The 22253-nt window shown below is 45.9% G+C and overlaps 1 protein-coding gene across 2 annotated transcripts; it reads left to right on the top strand.

Moving 5' to 3' along the window:
- Positions 1–8: 8 nt before the first annotated feature.
- On the top strand, positions 9–21514 carry PKN3 (protein kinase N3). 2 transcript variants are annotated; one of them, XM_006262611.4, is made up of 22 exons: positions 9–116; positions 3892–4174; positions 4752–4906; positions 6117–6246; positions 6364–6515; positions 7669–7867; positions 8169–8360; positions 8631–8740; positions 9343–9486; positions 10870–10945; positions 11580–11760; positions 12772–12883; positions 13785–13858; positions 15064–15130; positions 15755–15846; positions 16189–16365; positions 16457–16519; positions 17162–17238; positions 17885–18027; positions 18419–18526; positions 19079–19159; positions 20282–21514. In XM_006262611.4, exons 1-22 carry the CDS (start codon positions 93–95, stop codon positions 20492–20494), a joined length of 2853 nt encoding a protein of 950 aa, XP_006262673.3. In that variant the 5' UTR covers positions 9–92; the 3' UTR covers positions 20495–21514. The 2 variants fall into 2 exon arrangements, with proteins under 2 accessions (XP_006262673.3, XP_019356550.2); XM_019501005.2 differs by lacking the exon at positions 9–116 and adding an exon at positions 596–680.
- The last annotated feature ends 739 nt before the right edge of the window (positions 21515–22253 follow it).

Below are 22253 nucleotides of genomic sequence, written 5' to 3' on the forward strand. Positions count from 1 at the left end.
GCGCTGGTTCCCGCCGTCCGGAGCCGGAGTTTGAAAAGTGCCGGCGGCGGCAGCTCCGCGGGGCGAGGAGAGAAGAGGAGGCTGCGGGCGCCATGGCGGGCGCCGGCCCCTGGCAGGTGAGACCCGGGCGGGCCCGCGGGCAGCCCCGGCTGCGCGAGCAAGAGCCCGGCCCCGGGGCGGGGGCTGAGGAGCAGGAGTAGGAGCTGGGGCAGGGGGAGACCCGGCTGCCCCCGCGCTGCGGGTTGGCACCGGCCGTGTCGCCGCCACAGGAGCGCGGGGCTGGCTGTCGCGAGGGACGCGGCCGCGTCGCTGGGCCCCGGGACCTGAGAGACTCGCGAGGGTCGGCCGCGCTCCAGGGGACGGGACCGAGCCTCCCCGGCCCGCCCTGCTGCGGGCCCTCCCCCGGCAAAACCCGCCTCGGCCCCCGGGGCGCGGGCCCAAGGACGAGGGTCTGCGGGGAAATCCGCTCGCTTTTATGAGACCCGCTCAAACCGTAGCGAGTGTTGGGGCGCAAACCCCCTTCATCCCGCCGAGGAAGTTCGCTCTCTGTCCTGCCCCTACCCCACACGCTGGGCAAGGTGGACCCGTCGTCCGTGCCGCTGCGCGCCAAGGGGCTCAGATCCTGAAAGCTGGCGGAAAAGGACAGTTTTCTTGTCACTTCCTGCTTGGTCCAGTAAAAGGTACCGTTTGGGAACCAAGAGCTCTAGTGTTTTGTGTGGCAATTCTTCAGCTGCTGCGTCTGGCTCTGCCGTCCTCTCCCACGGGACGGGAAGGATTTCAGGTCTTTTCAGGCGCTCAGAAACAAAACTGGGAAAAGCTCCAGAGGATCCGTGCAAGGCGCGTTCCCGCTCGGTCCCCTGGGCCTGGGAAGGAGCTGATGTCACGGGTAGTTCCCTTGTTCCCCCCTAACAAATGCTTTAGGTTCGGAGGAAAGTGGTCTGAGTCACCGTGGGTCTAGGCACAGCGTTGTGCTGGGTTAAGTAAAGGCATGATTTAAAACCTCTCGGTAAACCAGTGCAATTTATGTCAGCGGGGATAGCTCTGCATTGCAATCCAAAGGTGCGACTGCTGTTTTTGTAGGTATACCTGATACAACCCAAGCTAGGTAACTTAGGTGCTGATGTTGGTTTAGCTCAGGGATTCTCAACCGTTTTAAATTCGAGGCGTCTCTCAACAGATGTAAGGCACCCTTTAGAAAATGCCAGCTTTTAGTTTCACTCATTTTTTAACTACAGAAAAATATCAGAGCGATTCTTCGGTTGTAAAGAACTTGGAAGGACCGGCACTGGTGAGGAAGTTTTGACACTCGCTATGGATTCCTCTTGGAAATCTCTATAGGTTTATTGTGTGAATCGTGTGTAGGTGTTAATATTGCATGGCACCCTTAAAAGGATCTCCTGGCACCCTGGGTGCTGTGGTACGCTAGTCGAGCATCACTGGTCTAGCCCCTTCAGTTTGAGCTGCACATGCCTGTCTAGGCACCCTGGGGAAGTATGTACTGGGGGAAGCTCAATCCCATGCTGCTGCGGCCACACTGCGATCGGTAGCAAAACCAGCTAATTTAAGGCAGCTTGGGTATGCTGCTGAGCTGCAAGTGCATTTTGTGATTGCATTGCAGACATGCTCTAGGAGACTGACCTTCTCCGGGAACCACAGAACAGCTGTAGCACGAGCAGTGGCAGTTTCCTGATGCCCCACCAACTTTCCTAAACCACTTGCAAATGAACATGAAAAATTAATTGACACGAGCGCAAAAAATGCATCCCTCGCACTGTCTATGATAGTGGAACACGTTTGATTTCCCCCCCCCCCCCCCCCCCCCCCCCATACAGTCAGTACCAGTATTGTGGTATCATCTGATCCACACGAGAGGAGAAGATCCAGTCTCACACAATGACCCTGGCTATATGTGTTCTAAATATATTTATATTTAGAACACGGACAAGGCACATAAGATGGCTTTCAGCCCATGCATTTGGCAGGGAGTAGCTTGGAGGAAAATTGCCTTGCTGCTGCCCGCTCCACACCTTTTCTGTGTATAAATTAAGGATGTCTGTTTGTCTCGGTATCTTTTGCCAGCACTCAGCTTGCATTGGGCACCCACCCTAGTTTACTGGTCTGAGCCAGATTAGTGTGCGTACATACCCCCGTCAGCACGGATTGGGAAGAAAACATCTTTTCCGAATATTTGTTTAAAATAGAATTGGAAGAACAGATTCCTGTTAGTCACTGACTAGATATTGGACAAAAGGCTTTTTGATTTTTCCTGACCTAGAGCTGGTAAAGTTTGGCTGAGTGACTCAAGGGCTCCATGATTCAAATCCCTTCTGATGATGCAGCCTTTGGTATTTTCAGGACTTTGGCTTGACTCCTGGATTTGCTAGATGGGCGAGAACTTCCTGGAATTGGGATGTTAATCTGAACTACTTTGTTTTGTTCCTGCTCCTAACAGCTCCTATTTTGGCTATCCTGGCTTGCTAGCGGAACTGACTTGGGTTTAAGTCACATCTAAAAATAGTTTGTGTTGGTCTCTCGCTTTTATTTGTTTGCCATTAAGCTGAAATTTAGGCGGCACCTGATTTAAGAATGAAATTTGGAAAGCGTGTTCCAGAAGTCTGACTCTGTGGTACAAGATTTTAGCCAACAATAAAACAATTAAACAGTTGTGGTTTGTACGCCATTGGTATGTGCCTTGTGGCTGAAGATGGCTTCCTAATACGCCTTTGTGACCCTATAATACAAATCCTATTGTTACGTGTGCGGTCTAATAGTACGGCAGTAACCCAGGATTCCTTGGTTCCGTACCTCACCCTGCCACTGACTTGTTGGGTGTTATTGGGCAAGTCACTTAATGTACAGGGAACTTTATCTCTCAACTCTGAGTTTTGTGTAAAAGTGGGAGTATTAACAACACTTATTTTTAATGTAATCACTGTCCTTGCTTTAAAATCCCTCTGCCTAAATAGAACCTAGTCTCTTGCCCAGAGCGGCTTTCTGTTCCCTCAATGATGGAGTCAGCAGCATCTCTTTTTGGACGAGGTGCCTAAGTACTTCTGCCCGAGTCGAAAACATGCTTACAGGGTAAGAGAGCTTGCCCTGCTACCGCCTGTGCTACATATTTGTTGTCAGAGGCTGTCAATAAGGTATGGCTCTCCAGAGCTGTCATTGAGCCACCTCTCACCCAGATAAATAGGTTTAAATTAGATTTAAAAGGCAAAGCCAAAAACAGATGTTAATGTTGTCAGCGTATAAAGCAAGTATTCTAAATCAATCTCGCTGCTTGCAGATGACATTGGCTACCTTTTCAGGAATAGTTGCTGGTGATGAGCGACAACTTTGCTCATTCATTTATAAAACAGGTGAGGGATTAAGGTATCTTTCTTCCCCAGCGAGGAGTTTGTGGCCGTCCATGCAATGAAGGCACAGCTGTGATGAGGCAGAAAGTTCTAGGTGCTCAGTCAGTGTCTGACTTTGGGGCAGTTAGTAATTCAAGACCATTTAGATGTAGATCTGCATCTTCTACCTAATGTGAAAGAAAGCTACTTCTGACCAAGATAAAGACAAATTACGGCTTGCTTTTTCATAGTTAAGGGCCATTAATATAAATAAAGGTATTACATGGCAAGAAGAAAACTTGGTGAGGAATTGCGCTGCCTCAGTTGTGGGTGTTAAGTTGGGATATATTAAGATCAAACATGAGCTCCACATCAGATCTAAATTTGAATTTGATGATCTTCTTTTAAATGTTAGTGATGGGTTGGATCAAAGGATTTTGGTTGAGCCGCTCTCTACTTAAGATGTAGTTACAGAAGGCCATACATGTATTGCTCATTCACCCTTATGTTGCCGTGTCATCTCTGTAACTTTCTTCCTGGTACCGGTTGATTGCAGGGCAGCTGTCTTCAGCAGCTGAGCAATGGGGTAAACTTCATGGATCCAGGTTTCCAGCAGAAACTTGAAGATGAAAAGGAACTAATTCGTCGGGCCATCCAGAAGGAACTGAAAATCAAAGAGGGGACAGAGAACCTGCGCAAGGTGACAACAGACAGGAAGAACCTTGTACATGTAGAGCACATGCTGAAATCTTCCAGTCGGAAACTGGAACAGCTGCACTGGGAGCTTCAGGAGCTTAATGCTCGCATTGTAATAACGGAGAAACCAGAGAGAAAGACAGGTAGGTCTTGGGTCAGGCTTTGTGGGGGAAGCTGGTCAGATAGCTTCAGCCTTTTCCTTAGAGCCAACTTGTTTTGGGTGCTAAGCCAGGAAGTAAGAATTACTTCCATTCAGGAAAGGAACCTCAATTTGTCTTTGCATACATCTAGTTAAGATGAGCAGTGTAGAGAGAAACCAAAGTGTGGAAAGTTGGGAATGTCATTTACCAAGATGGAAGGAGGTGACACCGAATATGAGGGGGGAGAAGGCTAAATGAGAGCACTGGATGTGGATGAGTTTCAGGAGTAGGATGCAAACTGACTTGCAGAGCTTGGGGCAGCATCTTCAGACAGAATCCAACAGGCAGGTTCTGGACAGGCCTGAATGGGAGAGTGGAGGTGGTGGTATTCTTGGGGCTTCTTCCCAAGAAATCTATAATTCCTTAGCATAGGGTTGTTATTAGAAAAGGAGACACAAGCAGGTAGGAGAGCTTGTTCCTCAGGTGAACCCATATTTGCACTCTCCCCCTCATCCCATCAGTAACCCTGCGTGGGATCCAAAAGAGAGAGAATGACAGAGGTCACTTTGTTGTTTCACAGATGAGTCTAGGTCTCCAGACCCTTGTCTCTGGGAACAGGACTCAAGCCTGGTGGCAAGGAGGATTGAGGCTCTTAAAAAACAGCTGCACATTGAGATGAAGGTGAAACAGGGAGCCGAGAACATGATCCAGATGTATTCAAACACAGCATCGAAGGTGAGCGTTGTTTAGCAGGAATGAGCATGATCATGTGGGAGCAAGGGGCACCGTGAAGCAAGATTTAATAAAAGTGCAAACACAGACTGTGTACTGCAGATCTGGGTGTGTGTGCGCTTTAATGTAGGGTTCATTTCAGGCTGTCTGTCTGAGCCCCAGCTGTGCAGTTCTGGCATGACGTACAGCTGTGGAACAGGCTGACATTCTAGCCTATGGGTGAGTGATGCTGTTCATGCTGCTTGCATCAGACTTGTAGCTTCAGGATGTTTGTAGTTGAGTGCAAGAACTAAGCAGAATAAAAAAGCCAAGTTTCACTGGGCGTAAAAGCTTGTGCTTCTGGGGTTTATTCTCATCTCTGACCTCCTAACTGCAGATAGACTTCCCAGGGAAGCGGGTTATCCCATATTTGCCTGTAGTGGGGTCTCTTGAACTTACCTATCAAGTACGTTAGAAGTGTTAAATTTGTTTGATTACAAACAAAACATGCTACCTCCAGAGAACATACTTGGGGAAGTGGTAGGACAGATAGCAATATTAAATAGAAAACTGGTGTGATATGTCCTTTGTGCAACTCTGTTCCATGTCAACAAGTTTCTGATGTGTACCTAATTGGTATGATACTCCTAATCTCAACAGAGTTTGAAATAGGTCAGAGTGCACAGTATCCCTGGAGATGAATTATCAGAGAGAAATTTTTAGGGATTTACTGTATTTTTTTCACCTGTCCCATTTGTCAGATCTGGAATAATTTTATTTAATAATTGTATTTGAGAGTCAGGGTAATTCAAATGTAATTATTTTTTTTTTAAGACGCGTACGCTAAATTAGGTTGGGATATTGCAGTTTATTCCATCTCCCTCAACTCTGTCAATGCAATTGACCAAAGATCACAGGATTCAATTGCTACAACATCAGACCTGTCTTTTATTGGTTGAGTATGTCCATAGGTTAGGACTGTCCCATAGTAATTAATCACATCTGTGGGATCCTAACGCATCACAGGGTCCTTATCTCTGTATACAATGGTTATAAATCAAGGAACTCGATCCTTTTGTATTTCCTCTGTACAATCAGTTATGATGGTTTCAGGACCTTCTGCAACCCCTTGTTCTTGGATGTGGTAGCACCCCCTCCTCCTCCCAGCTTAACACACTATTCAGATTCATTGCTGATCTGTCTAGATCTCTAACCACCCATTCTCTTTTGTCAGGATTGGAAGCTGTTTGCTACTGCCCAGCAGATGCTTCAGGACAGCAAGATGAAGATCGAGATAATCCGCATGCAGATTGTGAAGGTGTCTCAGTCGGCAGGAGGCACGGAGGATGCAGCGGATCCAGCAGGTAGGATGTTGGATACATATGATGGCACTGAAGGGATGTTGCTGAAGCAACACTTGCAGTCTCGTATGCTCAGCCTCTTGCTTGCCTGTTTGCTCTGTTTATCTCCAACACCACCAGTGAGGACAGGGGCTAACATCAGTCTCCTGGAGCTGCGCATTGAGGAGCTGCAGCATCACCTACGCATTGAAGCTGCTGTGGCAGAGGGGGCAAAAAATGTGGTGAAGATCATAGGCGGCAGCAGGGTGCAGGATCGCAAGCTGTTGGCTGAGGTAGGTACCACTGCAACTCTCTGAAGGGTCGATAATGACTTGCCCTAGGCTGGAGAAGGCAAGGTAAAGATGTACCTAACAGAGTGAATCAGAGATGATGAAGTGAGCTCTTGCCCATAAAAGCTTATGCATGTCTGATTCATTTAGTTTATAAGGTGCACCTCTACTCAGCCTTCTGACTGTTACTGGCTGTATGAGTGAGGGCATATTGTCCTTGTCATCTTGCTCATTGCCTGTAGTGCTTAATGGCAGTGCCTTTAACCTAGTGCAGTGGCTTTCAACCTGTGATCCATGGACCTTTGGTGGTCCGCCAACTATGTCTAAGGGGTCCACGAAAGATGACTATGATCAATCAAAAGCATGTGAATACCCACACTTACGATTCAAAGGGGTCTGCACCTCCATTCAAAAATTTTTAGGCATCACAAATGAAAAAAGATTGAAAACCACTGACCTAGTGCATAGACAGTCCTCTACATATGCTGTGGTGGTTTGATTTGCATTTCAGAACTCACTTTGGTAACAAAGCTAGTGAGGGAGAACACTTGCAGCAAACCAGGAAAAAAAATGTTGCTTAGCCTTTAGAACAGGTAAAAGTGAGTTACAACTTTTTAGCTCTGCCACTGGTTTGCTGTGTAACTTGGGGCAACTCACTTTTCTTTGCCTCAGTTGACTCCTCTGTCTAATGGGGAAAACTCTCATGTACCCTGCAGGGCTCTTTCAAGAATTAGTTATCATTAAATGCTTTAAAAGCTTTGGTCAAAACTCTATCTCCGTGCATAGTGTTAGCTATAGCAATCGTTCAACTCGGATTCATTGTGCCAGCAATATTTAGTAAAAACCTTTAGAAGACCAAACTGCTGCTCTGAAGATTAGTGTACTGGAATGGTAAGAAGAGCATTGGAGCGCATATCCTCAGCTTCTATTGTTCAAGTGGGAAATATGTTGGTGAGAGTTTACCCCAGTCTTTGTGAAGAGGGTTATATCCCTCTAATCCCACAAAGCAATGACTTAGGCGGAATAAGTGGTGCTGTCTCTTGCCATCCTCTGCAAACAGGATGGCATCTGGCCTTTGAGTTTGCAAAGGCCCAGTAGTGCCCTGGTTTGGCAGTTCAAAGCCTAGACCCGTTTTTTCTCTGTGTCATGTTACCAGGCTCAAGGCCGCTTGCAAGAATCATCTCAGAAGATTGATCTGCTGCGTTTGTCCCTGGAACGGCAGCTTAGCGAGATTTCTCCTGATCACCCAAAGCGGGCAGCCATCAAGCAGGAGCTAGTAAACACTTCCTCTCTGGGAGCCCAGCATGGCAGGGTCCAGCCTTCTACTTCACTGATCAAACCTACAGCTCTTACAGGTACTTAAACTCTGTGCAGTTTGTTGTGGGGAGAAGCTGAGTTGAATGGGTTTCCTGTGTCATTGTGATGTGGACACTTGGTGTGCTAGGAAGTGTATTGAGGACATTGACTTAGCTTTGTGCTAATCTCTACAAAATGTCAGATGGTGATGGCTTTCAGTCACTGCTGAGCTAGGCTGGGTTTGAACCTGTGCTCTAAAAAGCAAAGCTAAAAGGGTTCTGGGCCTATGTGAGAACAGACTGAATGGAACAGTTTAACTTTTCTAGACATAACCTTCTTTGGTATGCTGCAATTCCTCAGGAACACTGGAAGTGAGACTGATGGGGTGTCAGGATTTGTTGGAGAAGGTTCCAGGACGTTCCCGAATGGCTGCTTCATCTCCTATCCATGCATCTCCAAGTGACCTGTGGTCCCTGACCAGAGCAAGGGCTGGTATGGGCATCTATGGCCTCAGCACTTCAGGAAAGCACTTGCGGAACGAGGAGCTATGTAGTGAGTATGAAGTTCCCTGTCGGATCAGTGATGGTACTTCTGTGGTTCTGGTGTCTCCTAACAGTGTGCTGTGAGCACAGTGATGGGTAACCTGGGGCACTTGGCTCCTGAAATAATGAAGTAGAGGATGAGCCATCTGGTCGTCTTTCTCTTTAGTGGATTTCTCCTGTGCTAGAAATCTGACTGGGTGACGGAGGCACCTCTAGGAAGGATGTCTTAGAAAGCAGTATCTTGTGAAACATAGTAACAAATGCTTTCTTCCTTGCCTAGATGAGGTGCTTGCGGTGCTCAAAGTGGACAATAAAGTGGTTGGTCAGACAAACTGGGGGCCAGTTAATAACCAGGCATGGGACCAGAGCTTTGCTATTGAGCTGGATCGGGTAAGTGTGATAGAAATAGTGGGGTCAGGGATCTCTGGTCTTGCCCTCAGGTCCCCTGTGTTGTAGCTGTTTGTTCTTTCACTTTATTTGCTTTACTCATTTAACTTGCTACTCTGTTTGAACCAACTCCTTTATTTGAACTGTCCCCCTTTCGCTTGTTACGTACTGTTATCGCTGTCTGCCCTGAAGGCAATAGTGCTTTGGCAGAACTTCAGCCTGAACACATCTGATGTCCCTCGGTCCCCAGGTGAGCAGCTTCGTTCCCGTTTTACCTGGAATACAGCTTACTTCAGGATATCTGACCGTGAGGGTCAGTCTCAAATCAAAGGCTGCAGGGAATCAGTTGAAGATGAGTTGCCTCCAAAGAACTGTAGCTTGTAAAATTCAGCAAAGATCAGAGAAAGTGAGAAGCAGTAAGGTTTAAGGGACTGTCATCTCTTCCCTTCCGTGTCTGTCTTGTATGCTGCATCATGTAGCTGCCCAAACTTTCTACAAGGCAAGAAAAGGATTCTGCTCCAGACCTCCAAGTAGAGTTTGGAGAGTGTGTTGTGTATGAGATCCAAACCTGGACCTGGGACATTACCAAACTTCTCTTCTTGCAGTCCAGAGAGCTGGAGATTGCAGTTTATTGGCGTGACTGGAGAGAGTTGTGTGCAGTGAAGTTCTTGCGTTTGGATGACTTCCTCGATAATGAACGCCACGGGATGTGCCTCTCTCTTGAGCCCCAGGGGACGCTTTTTGCAGAGGTGAATGCTCCAGACTTCCTTTTCCAGGGTGGTCCCCATCCTGGGTCTCTTTTGGATGCTGCACTGAACAGTTACGTAATTCTGAGTTTAACCTTCCTTGCATCAGGTGGGTTCAGCTGAAGCACTAGTGAAGTGACATACCAAACGTGAGTGAGTCAGTGCCTGAGCTGGGACAGGAGCCCTGGAGTCCTGTCTCAGTTCCTTGCCCTAATCTCTAGACTGTCTTCCATCCTTGGTCAATAGTGGGATTACCTCCAAGGTAATCTGCTTCCTCCCTGGGAGAGGAAGAGGAAAGATGGGTTTTTGCAATGTAATTTTTTTCTTGTTTTCTTTTTTATAAACCTTATTTATTGCAAGGGCAACTTATCCAAAAACAAATTGAATGTTTAAAGATGCATCCATAATGCAGTTCTTTTCATCCCCCTGTTAATGGTGTGGTGTCTCTTGAAAAGAGCTAAGGACCTCAGAATGAAAGGTGTAAAGGCAGGCAGCATTCTGGAGTGGCCTGTTCAGCTGAAACAATCTGGGCTCAGCTGGCTAATCCCAGATACTCAGACATGTAGGTGCCCAACTGCTATTGATTTAAATGTAAATTGGGTTCTTGAATATCTTTTGCAAATGAGGGACAAAATCACCAGCTGAAACCGGGGAGCGTAATACTACAATGACATGAGTATATGATCGCCCAGAGGGAGGATTAGAGGGTGCCGTTAACGTTACCTGAGAGCAACAGAACAAAAGCAAGCCAAACCTTGTTTTTCTGAGTTAATGAGGACACTTTTAATTAAAGAGAATGGCTTAATGATCAGGTCTGAATTACTCCTACTGCTTGGAATTGGAGGTTCTGGTCCCCTTGGGGCGCACTCATCCTTCTAAGGATGATGACAAAATTCAGGGAAACACAGACTAGGGAGTCTTTCAGCCCTGCTTCCTTAGCAAGCAAAATGTTAGAAAAGATTCCTCCAGGGAATCTTACCCAAGTCGAGATCTGTGACAGCATGATTATGCAAAGTTTCCCCATTTATCACTCATTTGATATGGGTCAACTGCTGCTTCCCACCCCTGAGATGGCTGCATTTCATCAGTAATGTGTGATAGTGTCTGAGAAGCTGGTTGATGTCCTTTAAATGAAAGATAGCAGAGATGTTATGAACTGATCTGTCCCTTTGTCAGGACAGCGGGAAGGACTAACTTTAAACAAAAATAGAATTAACATGAAATCTGTGGGGTGTAGGTAGCATAACTCAGTCTGGGCCATGCCTGAACAAATGACTCCTAATTTCCTGAATGAATGAAGTATTTGATCAGAGGCCCAGTGCGCTTAAGCTAGTGTTCAAAGGGCAAGTAAAGGTCTCTTCAGAGTCTTCTCTGCTTTCCTGTCAGGTGATGTTCTGTAACCCTGTTATTGAGAGAAGGCCCAAGCTGCAGCGCCAGAAACGCATTTTCCCCAAACAGAAAGGTAACCTGATAGCAAACATATGCCCACTGGTGGGGGAAGGGGGGTGCAGTACCTAGTTGGATGCTGTGTTTTAGATGCTTGTAGGTCAGCATGTGTGAGTAGGAAGATCTGTTAGGGAACAGCATTAGCTCAACTCATTAGGCAAGTGGTAGAAGTCAGGCTGCTTTTTTTTCTCCCCCCCCCCCCCCCCTCCCCCATTTTAAATCAGGAAAGAATCTTACCCCAAGATCAGCTTGGCATAGATGGGGGGAGGGGGGGTGCCTTTCTCGCTAGTGGGGGGCACCATCTTCTTCCTTGGATCTCTTGAGAGTATTTTAATAAACTATTTCCTGTCATTGTAGTGGCAGGCCATTGACAGTGCCCTTGTTTCCCTGCTTTATCTGTGGCATGTGTGGGTGTTCTTGATGCTTTTAGGCCCTGTGCCTGGTAGTTGTGAAGGGGGTTTCTTGTGCACTTTTAAGAACAGGTTAGGCAAATACTTCTACAGGATGGCTTAGAAGGGGATGATCTTGCCTTAAGCAGGGGGTTGGAGCAAGTAGATTCCTAAAGTCCCTCCCAGCCGTACTTCCCTGTGATTCTATGGCTCTAACGTGCCATGTGCACATTGCAACACTGCTAATTTCACCTCCTCCAGGAAAGGAGTTTCTCCGAGCTTCTCAGATGAACATAAACATTGCTGCCTGGGGCCGCCTAATGATGAGCATCCTCCCACCATGTAGTTCCCCGACCACTCTCAGCCCTCCACTTCAGGATCCTGCTCATTCAGATTTCGCCTCTCCAGCTCCACTGCCAAATCAAATTGATTTGATATCCAGGTGGGACAGATGAGACCTGTTGGAATTGAGGCTGGTAAACAGACACAAATGGGCACAGAATGCATCTGAACACTTCGTGAAACTTCACGGGGTTGGGAAAAATCTTGGTATGAAAGCTCTGTTTATAGGACTTGACTCAGGATAGTGAGGAAAGCTAATACAGACTGAGATCGTGGATTTAGTGGCCCATTCAATGTAGTGCAGGCAGTTCTGATTTATTGTTTGTTAGACCAACTTTCAAAATCACAATTCTAAAGAGTGGCCTGGTTTCAGAACCAGGTTTTAATCAGCTTTCCTTTTTTTTCTATCCTTAAATGTCACATGTTAGAGCAGGAAAAGCCACAGACAAGAATGTGGTGGCAGGAACATGACAATATGAGGGAAAATAAAGCAGGTTGTCATGCTTAGTTTGACATGTAGATTATGCAGTTGCAAGGAGTGACCTGTCCTTTTATGAAAGTTCCTTAAAATGTGCAGTATGTGGGTTCTGTAAAAGGCCACAATTTATCCAGTACTGGTATAGAATACAATCCTCCTGTGTGGTTACAAATAATCCAGCCATGCACCTGAATAGGTTGTTCCAAAGCTGTGTGCTTCAACTCTTTTTCATTTACACCTGAAGAAAATAATTGGTCTACCTGCCCTGGAAGAGAACGAATAGCCAACTGATCTCAGCTTAATTTAACTGAGGTTTACTTTATAGTCTTTAATTGGATGGCTATGATGTTGGTAGACATTTCTATAGCATACATAGTGTCTGTGTGCTAGGTACCCTGACATGAGTAGAAACACCACCAGCATAATAAAGGCTTCTTTCCTTCAAATGAATTTTGAAGGAGCGTGTTTTCCATTGATTCCTCTCAGACCTGGGGAGTGTGAATCAGGGAGTCCTACCCTCCAGTGATTTGGGATGACTTTAAACTTTGTATAAGTATTTTTTGGTGCTGCATGTTTGGCCATCATACTCTGTTCCTTCGAGATCTGCTTAAAATATATATTCTTTACATGCAGTAACTTTCCAGTGGGTAAACTGATATTTGATGAAGAACCTCCCTGCAAGCCTCCACGCCTGTTTCTGCCGGCAGACTCCAAAGAAATGGTGCCTTCTCCCACAGACTCTCCAGTAAGAATCTGAATGAATGGAGGGATTTTGGAGGCTGGGCTGGTTTTATTAGAGATGGGGCTTTGCTCTTCCCTTCCAAATCAAAAAATGTAAAAAATGTTGGGGAAGAAATTTCTGTCTCTTCTGGTGGATGTCACTTTAGGGCTAGCTAATCTCCTGGGGTGTAGAAGCTAGTGAGATGGCTTAGCTTTGGGTTTTTGGCCCCCAAGAAGATACTAAAGAGAGATGTTCTCTTTCCCTGTTCTTATGAAATGGCATCCTATGGGAAGTAGAGTGGGAGGTGGGGGTCACCTTGGGATTTCAGACCACGCTGGGAAAGAGGTGGTACTGCGGGGGCTATAAAACTGGAATATAGTGTAAAGGTCTCTGCTACTGAGGAAGTTGGACAAGGAGCAAGAATTCTTCTTCCTTGAGTTGCTGAGGGGCTAGCTGTCAGTGTGGCCATGATCCCCCTATCTATTCCCTGTCACGTGTCTTGTAACATCTGCTTTTATATGGCAGCAAGATGCAGTTGCATTTTCTGTAGTGTCTGTGCTCCTTTCAAATTGCACTGAGATGGATAGAAGGACCATGTCTTGTCTTACTGTTTTTTTAAATGAGAACTTGCACAGGGCCTGCCTTCAGGAAGGAGATAGAAAGTGCTTCTTACGTTGTTCAGTTTATTGAAATAGTCTTAAGCCACAAGAGAAGTTGTGTTCACACAGGGCCTGTGGGCCATCCCCTGCCCACAACAGAAATGATTTCTGATTAAACCACATCAAGAACACCCTGTGGTTACTACCGGGAGATGACATAGAAGAAGCTTAGATGTGGTGGTTGAAGTCACATTCTGATTTGATCCAGTGGCATTTCAAAATCCATTCTACAGAGCTGCACATGGTAACTTCCTCTCTCTTCACAGTGTTTGAAGAGGCTGCATGTCGAAGGGATTTGCAGCTTGGCTGTAACAGAAACACCAAATCGAGCTTCTCCAAGGTAAGTGTCCCAGAACAGCCCCATGCCATCAACAGAGAACGTGGGTATTGAGCTGAAAATCTTCACCACGTAACCTTGCATTCTGTTAATGGGTTCTTTTGTTTCTCAGCAAAAGACTTTTCATACTCTGTGAACAGCATAATGAAAACTCTGCATCTTACCTATTTACCCAGACATTTATGTAACATTATCTGTGTACTAGCCCTTGATCCTTACCCTATTCATCATGTTGTGCAATAAAAGTAATGGATCATTCTAATAGAAGGTAAATGAATTAAGTGCTTGCAAATGGCCCCTTATACTTAAGCATATTCAGTTTTCCAGGGCAAAGCATATGACCTATTTAAGCATCTCTGTGAATATTAAATAACGTACTTTAAAAGTACTCTAGGCAAATGTGTTGGTCTCTTGAATAGGGAGGCACAGAGATTATTTATACTGTCATGCAGTAACTGGACTGCATATAGTGAGGATATCAATTAGAAAATACTGTAAAAGCAGGCTAGAAACGCACAGTAATATTGAGCCCACGCTGGTGGAAACCCCATGAATGACAAACATCAGCTGATCTCTGCTAGCTTTTAATGATCTCCTGTTTGGGGTCATTGAACATCTTGGTCCTTTCACTCTCACTTCAGAGGTCTGTGGATGCCACCTTTGACCACAAGGACAGTCAGACATATTTCTTGCCCTACCTTTTTCTCAGGAGGAGACACTTAGGTCCTCCTAAGCTGCTTGCTTCAGTTCCCTCACCAGGAGAGTGGAACATGCTTTCAGCAAAGGATGTTCTGGGTTAAGGCTTTTGATTTACTTTGTATTTTCCAGCTCTAGACTAGAACTCAGTCGGTAGCCCCATGTGGCTAGTGTATTGTTTCAGGGCATCTGTGCATTCAGCTACACATTTTGTAGTCCCCCTTTAACCACCAACCCCTTATCTGTACTCTACCCTCCCTCCCTAGCCCTAGTTGAGTATTGAATCCTTTCTTTTCAGTACTCCCATATCCCATCCTCCTTTTGTTCTTCCTTCCTCCTCCTGCCAGCACCTTCTTCTGTATGCATTTATTCTCAGCCAACGCTCTTGCACCTACGTTCTAACTTAGTTCCCTCAGGCTGCCTGTGGAAACTCTCTTCTCCTTTGGTATCCACATCTGACCTTCAAGTCTCCTGTTTCTTGCCCCATCAGTACTTTCTTTTTGTACCCACAGGAAGAGAACTGTCCAGCTTCAGGACTTTCACTGCATTGCCATGCTGGGACGCGGGCACTTTGGAAAGGTAGAGGGGGCACAAGGGGTTCCTGTGGAGTGAGAGGATGGGGTATGGGTGTCAAGCTGGGCTTCACTCTTTCCTCCCCAGCTCAGTGTTTGAATGGAAATGGTTCAAAAAGAGAAGATGCTACTTTCAGTGAAAATGCAAGCAATGACTCCAGCTGGTATTTCTGCTAATCACCAGTCCTGGGCTTTGAGGGGTTCCAAAACTGGATAAAACCTCTAGACTGTAAGCATCGCCCATCTCCTCTCACCGCACATAGCAACCATCAGGGCCACTCCTCCAGTCACCTTTAGGGGTCAGTAAAGAACAGTATTAGGTGCTTTTCTGTTCCAAGAGATCCGTGGTCTGGAGCACTGAGCTGAGGCTCAATAATCATCAGCTTTGCGCTGTGGATTTTTTCAAAGACCACAATTTATAGTGAGTTTCATCCAGGTCTGTGTAACAAGGTCACCCAGGAAAACAGCACTTCTTTCTAGCAGTTACTTAACCTTGCTTTTGACAGCTACTGTCTGAAACAGATGAGAACAGTTTGTGTGGCTGCCTACTGGTTGTGTGGCTGGGAGTCAAGGTAACCAAGTGAGACCATATCAAAATAATTTGGAAATGATGCATTTTTTACTGTTTTAGGTCCTGCTAGCCCAGTACAAGGCAACAGGGAAGCTGTACGCTATCAAAGCCCTGAAGAAGAAAGACATTATTAACAGAGATGAAATCGATAGGTGAGTCTTGGTCGTACCTCTACCAGAAGCTATGAGATCAACTCTGCAGTTAGTAGCTAGTAGGCATGCCAGGCTCCATACTAATGTGACTTTGGTCCCCCCTTCAGCCTCAGATAGTTAGAATCGAGGTTCAGAACAAGTTTTAAAAGGTGTCACTTCCTGATTTCTAAGAAAAAAAACACTTGCCTGACAGGAGGAGTTTAGGAATTGTATGGGGTGAATACTGCATGATCCTCTTATGTTAAGTCTAAGTGCAGGGATCTCCGACTTGCTTCCTTCTCCAAACACAGACTTCTTTGCAAAGCTTTGGTGCTGCCATTTTACTACTTTGAATCCCTGCAGTTTGCACTGCGAGAAGCGCATTTTTGAAGTGGTCAACTCTTCTGGCCACCCCTTCCTGGTGAACATGTTTGCGTGTTTCCAGACGCCAGATCATGCCTGTTTTGTGATGGAATATACTCCTGGGGGTGACCTCATGACACACATTCACTCGGAAGTTTTTCCAGAGCATGTGACACGGTAAGTTGCCATTGGCCTAAGTTTTCAAGTATCATAGAGCATTAACTTAGCTCCTGTTCCTCTGAAATGATGACTCTTCCTCTTCTTTCAGGTTCTACACAGCCTGTGTAGTCTTGGGGCTCCAGTTCTTACATGAGAAGAAGATTATTTACAGGTAACAGCAGCACAGCCAGGAAAGTGTCAGGAATCAGCAGTCCTAAGATTAAATTGCCTTTGCAGCACACATGCAGTTTGCAGTTCGTTGCCCTGCTGGGCTCTCTAGCACTGTGTCCGAGCCAGCCTCATTTGACATTTCCCTCCTCCTGCTCCTGCCATCGTGTTTGTTATGCTTGGCTGGGATGATTTGAGAAGAGGAGGACACTCCCAGCTCTGCCTGTATTGCCCATGCCCACTTACCATTAATTATGCCAGGGAATGCATTTAAAGAAGCTGTTCATCAGATGTACTGCTAGTAATTCATTAACTGCGCAGCAGCAGGGTTATCTGCTTTATCACCATCCCCTCTTTGCAGGGACACCCTGGTGACAAGCCCTGTTATTATTGGATGACCTCCTCTGCTTATGCAAGGAGAGGCTTGCTTAAAGCCATTTCCTGGTGCTTTCAATTAGGAAATCAAGCAAATGTTAGGCTTTGAAGAGCATCCTCCAAGGCAGTAAAATATTTGAGCAAATGCAGATTTTCCACGGATGTTCTATTGTTCTCTTCCTAATAGTTGGGATCCTGCCTCCTGTCAAACAGCTGTTGGATGGCTGCTGCCAGCCTCTCCTTTCATTCTAGTCTTCTTCTCTGTCTGCAGGGACCTGAAGTTGGATAACCTGTTGTTAGACGCTGAGGGCTTTGTGAAGATTGCTGATTTTGGGCTGTGCAAGGAAGGTGAGCTCCTTCAGGGGAACCAAGACTGAATGATCACCCTGGCCTAGCTGGTCAAACTGCAGAGTTGAGATTTGGTAACTTTTGCAAACAGCAAGTGAAATAGCTGCACTTGGTGCAGCTGTTCAGTTTTACTTAAGGAAATCCTGCCTATTTGACCATGATGAACTTTGTGGATAATTCATACAGGGACTGACATTGTTTGATTGCTCTGGGGAACCAGGAAACTGGGTAGCACAAGCTGTTTACCCGAGAACATCATTCTGACCACTGTGTGTGTAGGCAGCTTCATTGCTGCACTATTCAAATAAGCAAAGCCTTAACTTTCTTTCTTTGAGCCTCAGCTTGTTTAAGGGAGAAACTGTTGGAGGCCTTGGATCTCAGGGCAGTGCAGAGTCTGTGCTTCCTCCTGGGTGCATGGAAAAAGGGGGATGAAAACTCTTGATCAGAGGCAGGTCCCTCCTAGTATGTTGTTTTTAATGCCAGCTCTCCCATCCTGTGTACTTGTCTCTGCTACCCTCAAGCACTGCCATCCTCTTCTGTATGTACCACTCATCTCTGCTGCCATCACATACATTGCCCATTATGTTCCAAAAGAAACAAATTGGAAACCTGTGTGATATGTTCTGCAGTGGCCTTTTCTTCACAGGGATGGGTTTTGGGGACCGTACAAACACCTTTTGTGGCACTCCTGAGTTTCTGGCTCCAGAAGTCCTGACAGACGTTTCGTACACCCGGGCAGTAGACTGGTGGGGGCTAGGAGTGCTCATTTATGAGATGCTTGTTGGTGAGGTAAGACCACGTTCCTCTGCAAGGATTTCACTGACCAGCTTTGGGGCAGAGCTGGGCCTAACTATGTGACATGAGGGGTCACCAGTTGGGAGCAGCTAACTACTCTTCATCTGCGTCTTAGAAATAATTTAATTGAAGAGTCCTCCCTCATAATCAAACCCAGTCTTCTGTTTCTGGGTATTTGAAACCATCTCTCACTGTGTAATATTCCCAGACCTGCCTTCCCTATCTTTAAGCCTGGGCATTTGTAGAATGTTTCTCATTTGTAGTGCTTGCCTCTAACTCTCCAAAGTAGGCAGGAATTATCACCCCAATCTTGCAGCACAGAAAATAAACGAACAGTTGGATACAGATACTCTGCGTGTCGGCTAACAACGGGTCTCTGTTGCAGTCACCATTCCCTGGAGATGATGAGGAAGAGGTCTTTGACAGCATTGTCAACGAAGAGGTCCGCTACCCGCGATTCCTTTCTTCAGAGGCACTTTCCATCATCCGCAAGGTACTGTCATTGTCCAATGGAGCAAGTGTCATGTAGACCTCAACGCAAATACATCCAGAGACTCTCTTTCTGACTAGGTGCCATTTTAATTTGAGCATATTTTGTTTTCAGGCCCAGTCAACTGATAGGGAGCCCTTGAAACCTATGCATACACTTCTCTATCCTTTAATTACCTTATCACTACATGCACGGATGTCCATGCAGCCACTGAGGAACAGGCTGAGTTCCTATTTGGAGCCTAGCGCTGCCAATTCTCAAAGGGGTAAATGTTCATGTTTCTAGGAGTTTGTTCTCTGGAGACATATTCTGAATTCTTATGATCTGTGGGTCATGTAGACAGCTAAGGGCATGTACTATCTGCAGTTCACAGTGAATCTCCTGCTGGTATCAGTGGGAGGTTAATGAGGGACAGAATGTGACCTAATGATGGCAAGTTAAGACCTCACTCTAAAGAAGAAAGAGACATGAAAGCTTCTGTTTTCCCTCAAGCGTTGTTCATGTCCATCTGTCCTTGTTTTAGCTTTTGAATTTTTGGATTATTTATTTCTGCAGCTTCTCCAGAAATGTCCAGAGCGTCGTCTTGGGGCAGGAGAGAGGGATGCAGAGGAGATTAAACCCCAGGCCTTCTTTAAGGTAAGAGGGTTTTTTTCAGCTTTTTCAGGCCCCATCCTTACCCATGTCCCAGGGCTGTTTGCTTCCCGTTCGTTCTTGAGGCAAACTTGCCTGTTTTGTTGGTTAATGATGCAAGTTTTCTGGCATGTGGTTGCCCAGCCAGATATCCATTTCCATAACAAGTCTCTTTCAGAACCACATCACCTAAGTCTGTTTTCTGGTCCCTTCTATTTCCAAGTACAAGATCTCTTTTCCATCTGTGTTCCCCTCTCTCTCCATTTCTCTCATGGATCCATTAATCCTTTTCTGTGGGTATGGAAGTGCAGGTATCATTGCACAGACTGCCAATCTTTGTCTCTGAATTTGAAGCAGAAAATATAAAACTGGAATTGTGAGTGTATCTGGAGGAACACAAATGCCAGTTTTTGGTGGCGAGGGCATAGTAATTGCTACCTTGCAAAGGAAGACCATTGGGACATTAAGACTTCAGCTGCCTACTAGCTGGTATATAAAATATCTGAGTCACATCAATACCAGCACTTACTGCAGAATGATTCTGTATATTTAAAATTAAAACCTGTGGCAGCACAAACAGTAGTGAAAACCCTCCTTTGTACAGGGTATGTTTGTTAATTGTTTCTATCACCATAGCATGGTGTTATGAACCAAGTCCCCATTGGACTTGGCACTGTGGAAATACAGGAAAAAAGATGGTTCCTATCCCCAAAAGTTTAATCTCGGTGTAAGGCAAGAGGTCCTAGATAGGTCCAGACAGAGGAGGGAATGCAAGGAAGCAGGATTGGTCAGCATGAACTGCGTGGGGGTTTCCTGATGAGAGTGACTGTGGTTGTTTGGATGTGTCCCTGTTAAATACAGTCTGTGTGGCAGCCTAGTTTCTTGGCTGGTGCTCTGAAGCACAGATTTAGGTCACATGGAGGACTCTACTTTTGGAACAACTGCTGCTCTCCCTTTGCACCTGCCTGCAGTGGTTATCCTGGCACTTACATTTAGTAGAAATCACATGTGCTGCAGATGATGCGGAAGGGGGGTGCAGCTATGCAGCACTGTTGCTTCCTAGCTTATTTCCCCATCTCTGAGCCTGTTCCTTGGCACCTATTTGGTTTGTAATGTGTTCTGTTACAGATAATTGACTGGGATGCCCTGCTTGCCAGGACGTTGAAGCCCCCTTTTGTGCCGTCTTTAAGAGACCCTACTGACATTAGCAACTTTGATGAAGAGTTTACCTCTCAGAAGCCAGTCCTGACTCCTCCAGACAAGCTCCGTGTCCTATCCCAGAAGCAGCAGGCTGCCTTCAAGGACTTTGACTTTGTCTCCAGACACCTTCTAGAAGTCTGACTGTTGTGATCTCTACCAACACCCTGAGAGCTTCTACAGAGTGACTTGCCAGTGACCATGGAAAAGTCAAGTCACTGACGGGCAAAGACTGTTCACAGGGCTGATATAATTAACTGCAGAAAGCAGGCTGGTCTGCAAGCTGTCTTTTTCTATTGCATTTTACTGTTTCCCTCTGGTAGGGGGAGGGCACTGTGTGTGAACTACCTTTGAGAGGGGTCAAGCTTGTTGGGCGTGTTTGAAACAGTCCTTGGCAAACTGTAGTGCCATCCTTGGAAGGACACGGGCACCTGAATTTTACTCTAGCCTTAATACCTTAATGTATCCAAGTGGAACAGAGCCTCCACCAGTGTCCAAACTATGGCTGCAGAAGGGTCTAGCAAACTGCTTAACTTCTCAGAACAGGCTGATCATAGGCAGGGGAACTGGCATGTTCAGCCTGTCTTCTAGAAGGGATGTGGCACTCACTTCTTTTTTCTCTCTTCACAATTGATTTATTCTGTTCCTGTTGGGAGTTTTGGAGGTGATGTAGTTAGTATAGTCTGGACAATGAAGGTCAGGTTTGGAAACTTGCCCAAATGTCTTGCCTTGCTTTATGGAAGGAGCAAGAGGTTATTTCAACTGACTTGCTATGGTTAAATCTTGTTTTTAACAAGTACTGACCTAAAACCCCATGGCTTTTGCACGTGTTGTGCTGGAGATGTAGATGTACTTTTCCTGAACAAACTTCTGTCTCTTGTCTCCCCCCCCCCCCCGACTAATTAGCTAAACTTCCCAAGATCTGGGCCAACGGACCCACGTGGCAAGTTTGTTTTTAAATCCAGTATCATTTTCATTGCTGCAGCTGCTTGGATGCGTCTCCTGTGTTTGCGTTGTCTTTAGGGGAGTCATTTATGTTATGCTGATAATCGCAGCCAGGTTATTGACCCATAGTTTTTATGTACATGTTGTACCTTTTTCAGATAATATAAAAGAATGCAGGTGTTTATATTGAAAAAGTTAATAAACATTGATTGTGTAACAGCTGTGGGCAGGCAACAGCCTAAATAGTGCCTAGAAGACAGAAAAGGATATGTGTAAGCCACGTGGGGTGGGGGGAGGTGGTTTTGGAATAAGGGTGATGTAACTGGCACCTTGACCGATGGTTGTTTTTAAACTTCTGCTTGTGAAACTGTTCTGCGGGTGACAGTGCTGCTTCCCAGCTCGTCAGTGTGACCAAGTCGTCAAAAATAGCAACTGTTTTTTACAGACTTTCCACGTGAGAAGCCGATAGCGTAGGACATTCCTAAATTGCTGGGGGAACTAGAATATAGTGGCACTTGACACGGTGGGCAGCACTTTGTTTTCAGTCTTGTGGCTTTGGCAAATAGGCTAGAGAAAGGGAAGGATTTCTAGGACAAACTGAAGATTAAATGGGACATGAAGATGTTGCTCTTTTGACCCTTCTTCTACAGAGGAAGGCAGGAGTTTTTACCCACAGAAGGTTTTGGGCTGTTTCTAGAAGAGAAATCTGGGCCTAATCAGTGAAGAATGTCCATTAAATGGTTTGGTTCAAGTACCCAAGGGGTTGCCAAGGTAAGTGCTTTTGTAAGGCACATACTTGTCTAAGATCCCTCCCAGCCCACACTGATCTTAGCCCTCTCATTTGCAGAGCCATGTGTAATTACAACTGAATGTCTTTTGGGTCAAATTCCCTTTTCAGCAGCACCTGCTGCCTCCTCACGCTAAAGAGTGCCTGGAGGCAGGGTGTGTGTTTACCTCA

The sequence above is a fragment of the Alligator mississippiensis genome, chromosome 12 (assembly GCF_030867095.1).
Source record: "Alligator mississippiensis isolate rAllMis1 chromosome 12, rAllMis1, whole genome shotgun sequence".
In the NCBI taxonomy this organism is placed as follows: domain Eukaryota; kingdom Metazoa; phylum Chordata; order Crocodylia; family Alligatoridae; genus Alligator; species Alligator mississippiensis.

Coding starts and splice junctions, on each gene's coding strand:
- PKN3 (XM_006262611.4), top strand. CDS start 93: ATGGCGGGCGCCGGCCCCTGGCAG. Junction 15,131..15,754: donor GACGCGGGCACTTTGGAAAG/GTAGAGGGGGCA, acceptor TTACTGTTTTAG/GTCCTGCTAGCCCAGTACAA. Junction 18,527..19,078: donor CACTTTCCATCATCCGCAAG/GTACTGTCATTG, acceptor TTATTTCTGCAG/CTTCTCCAGAAATGTCCAGA.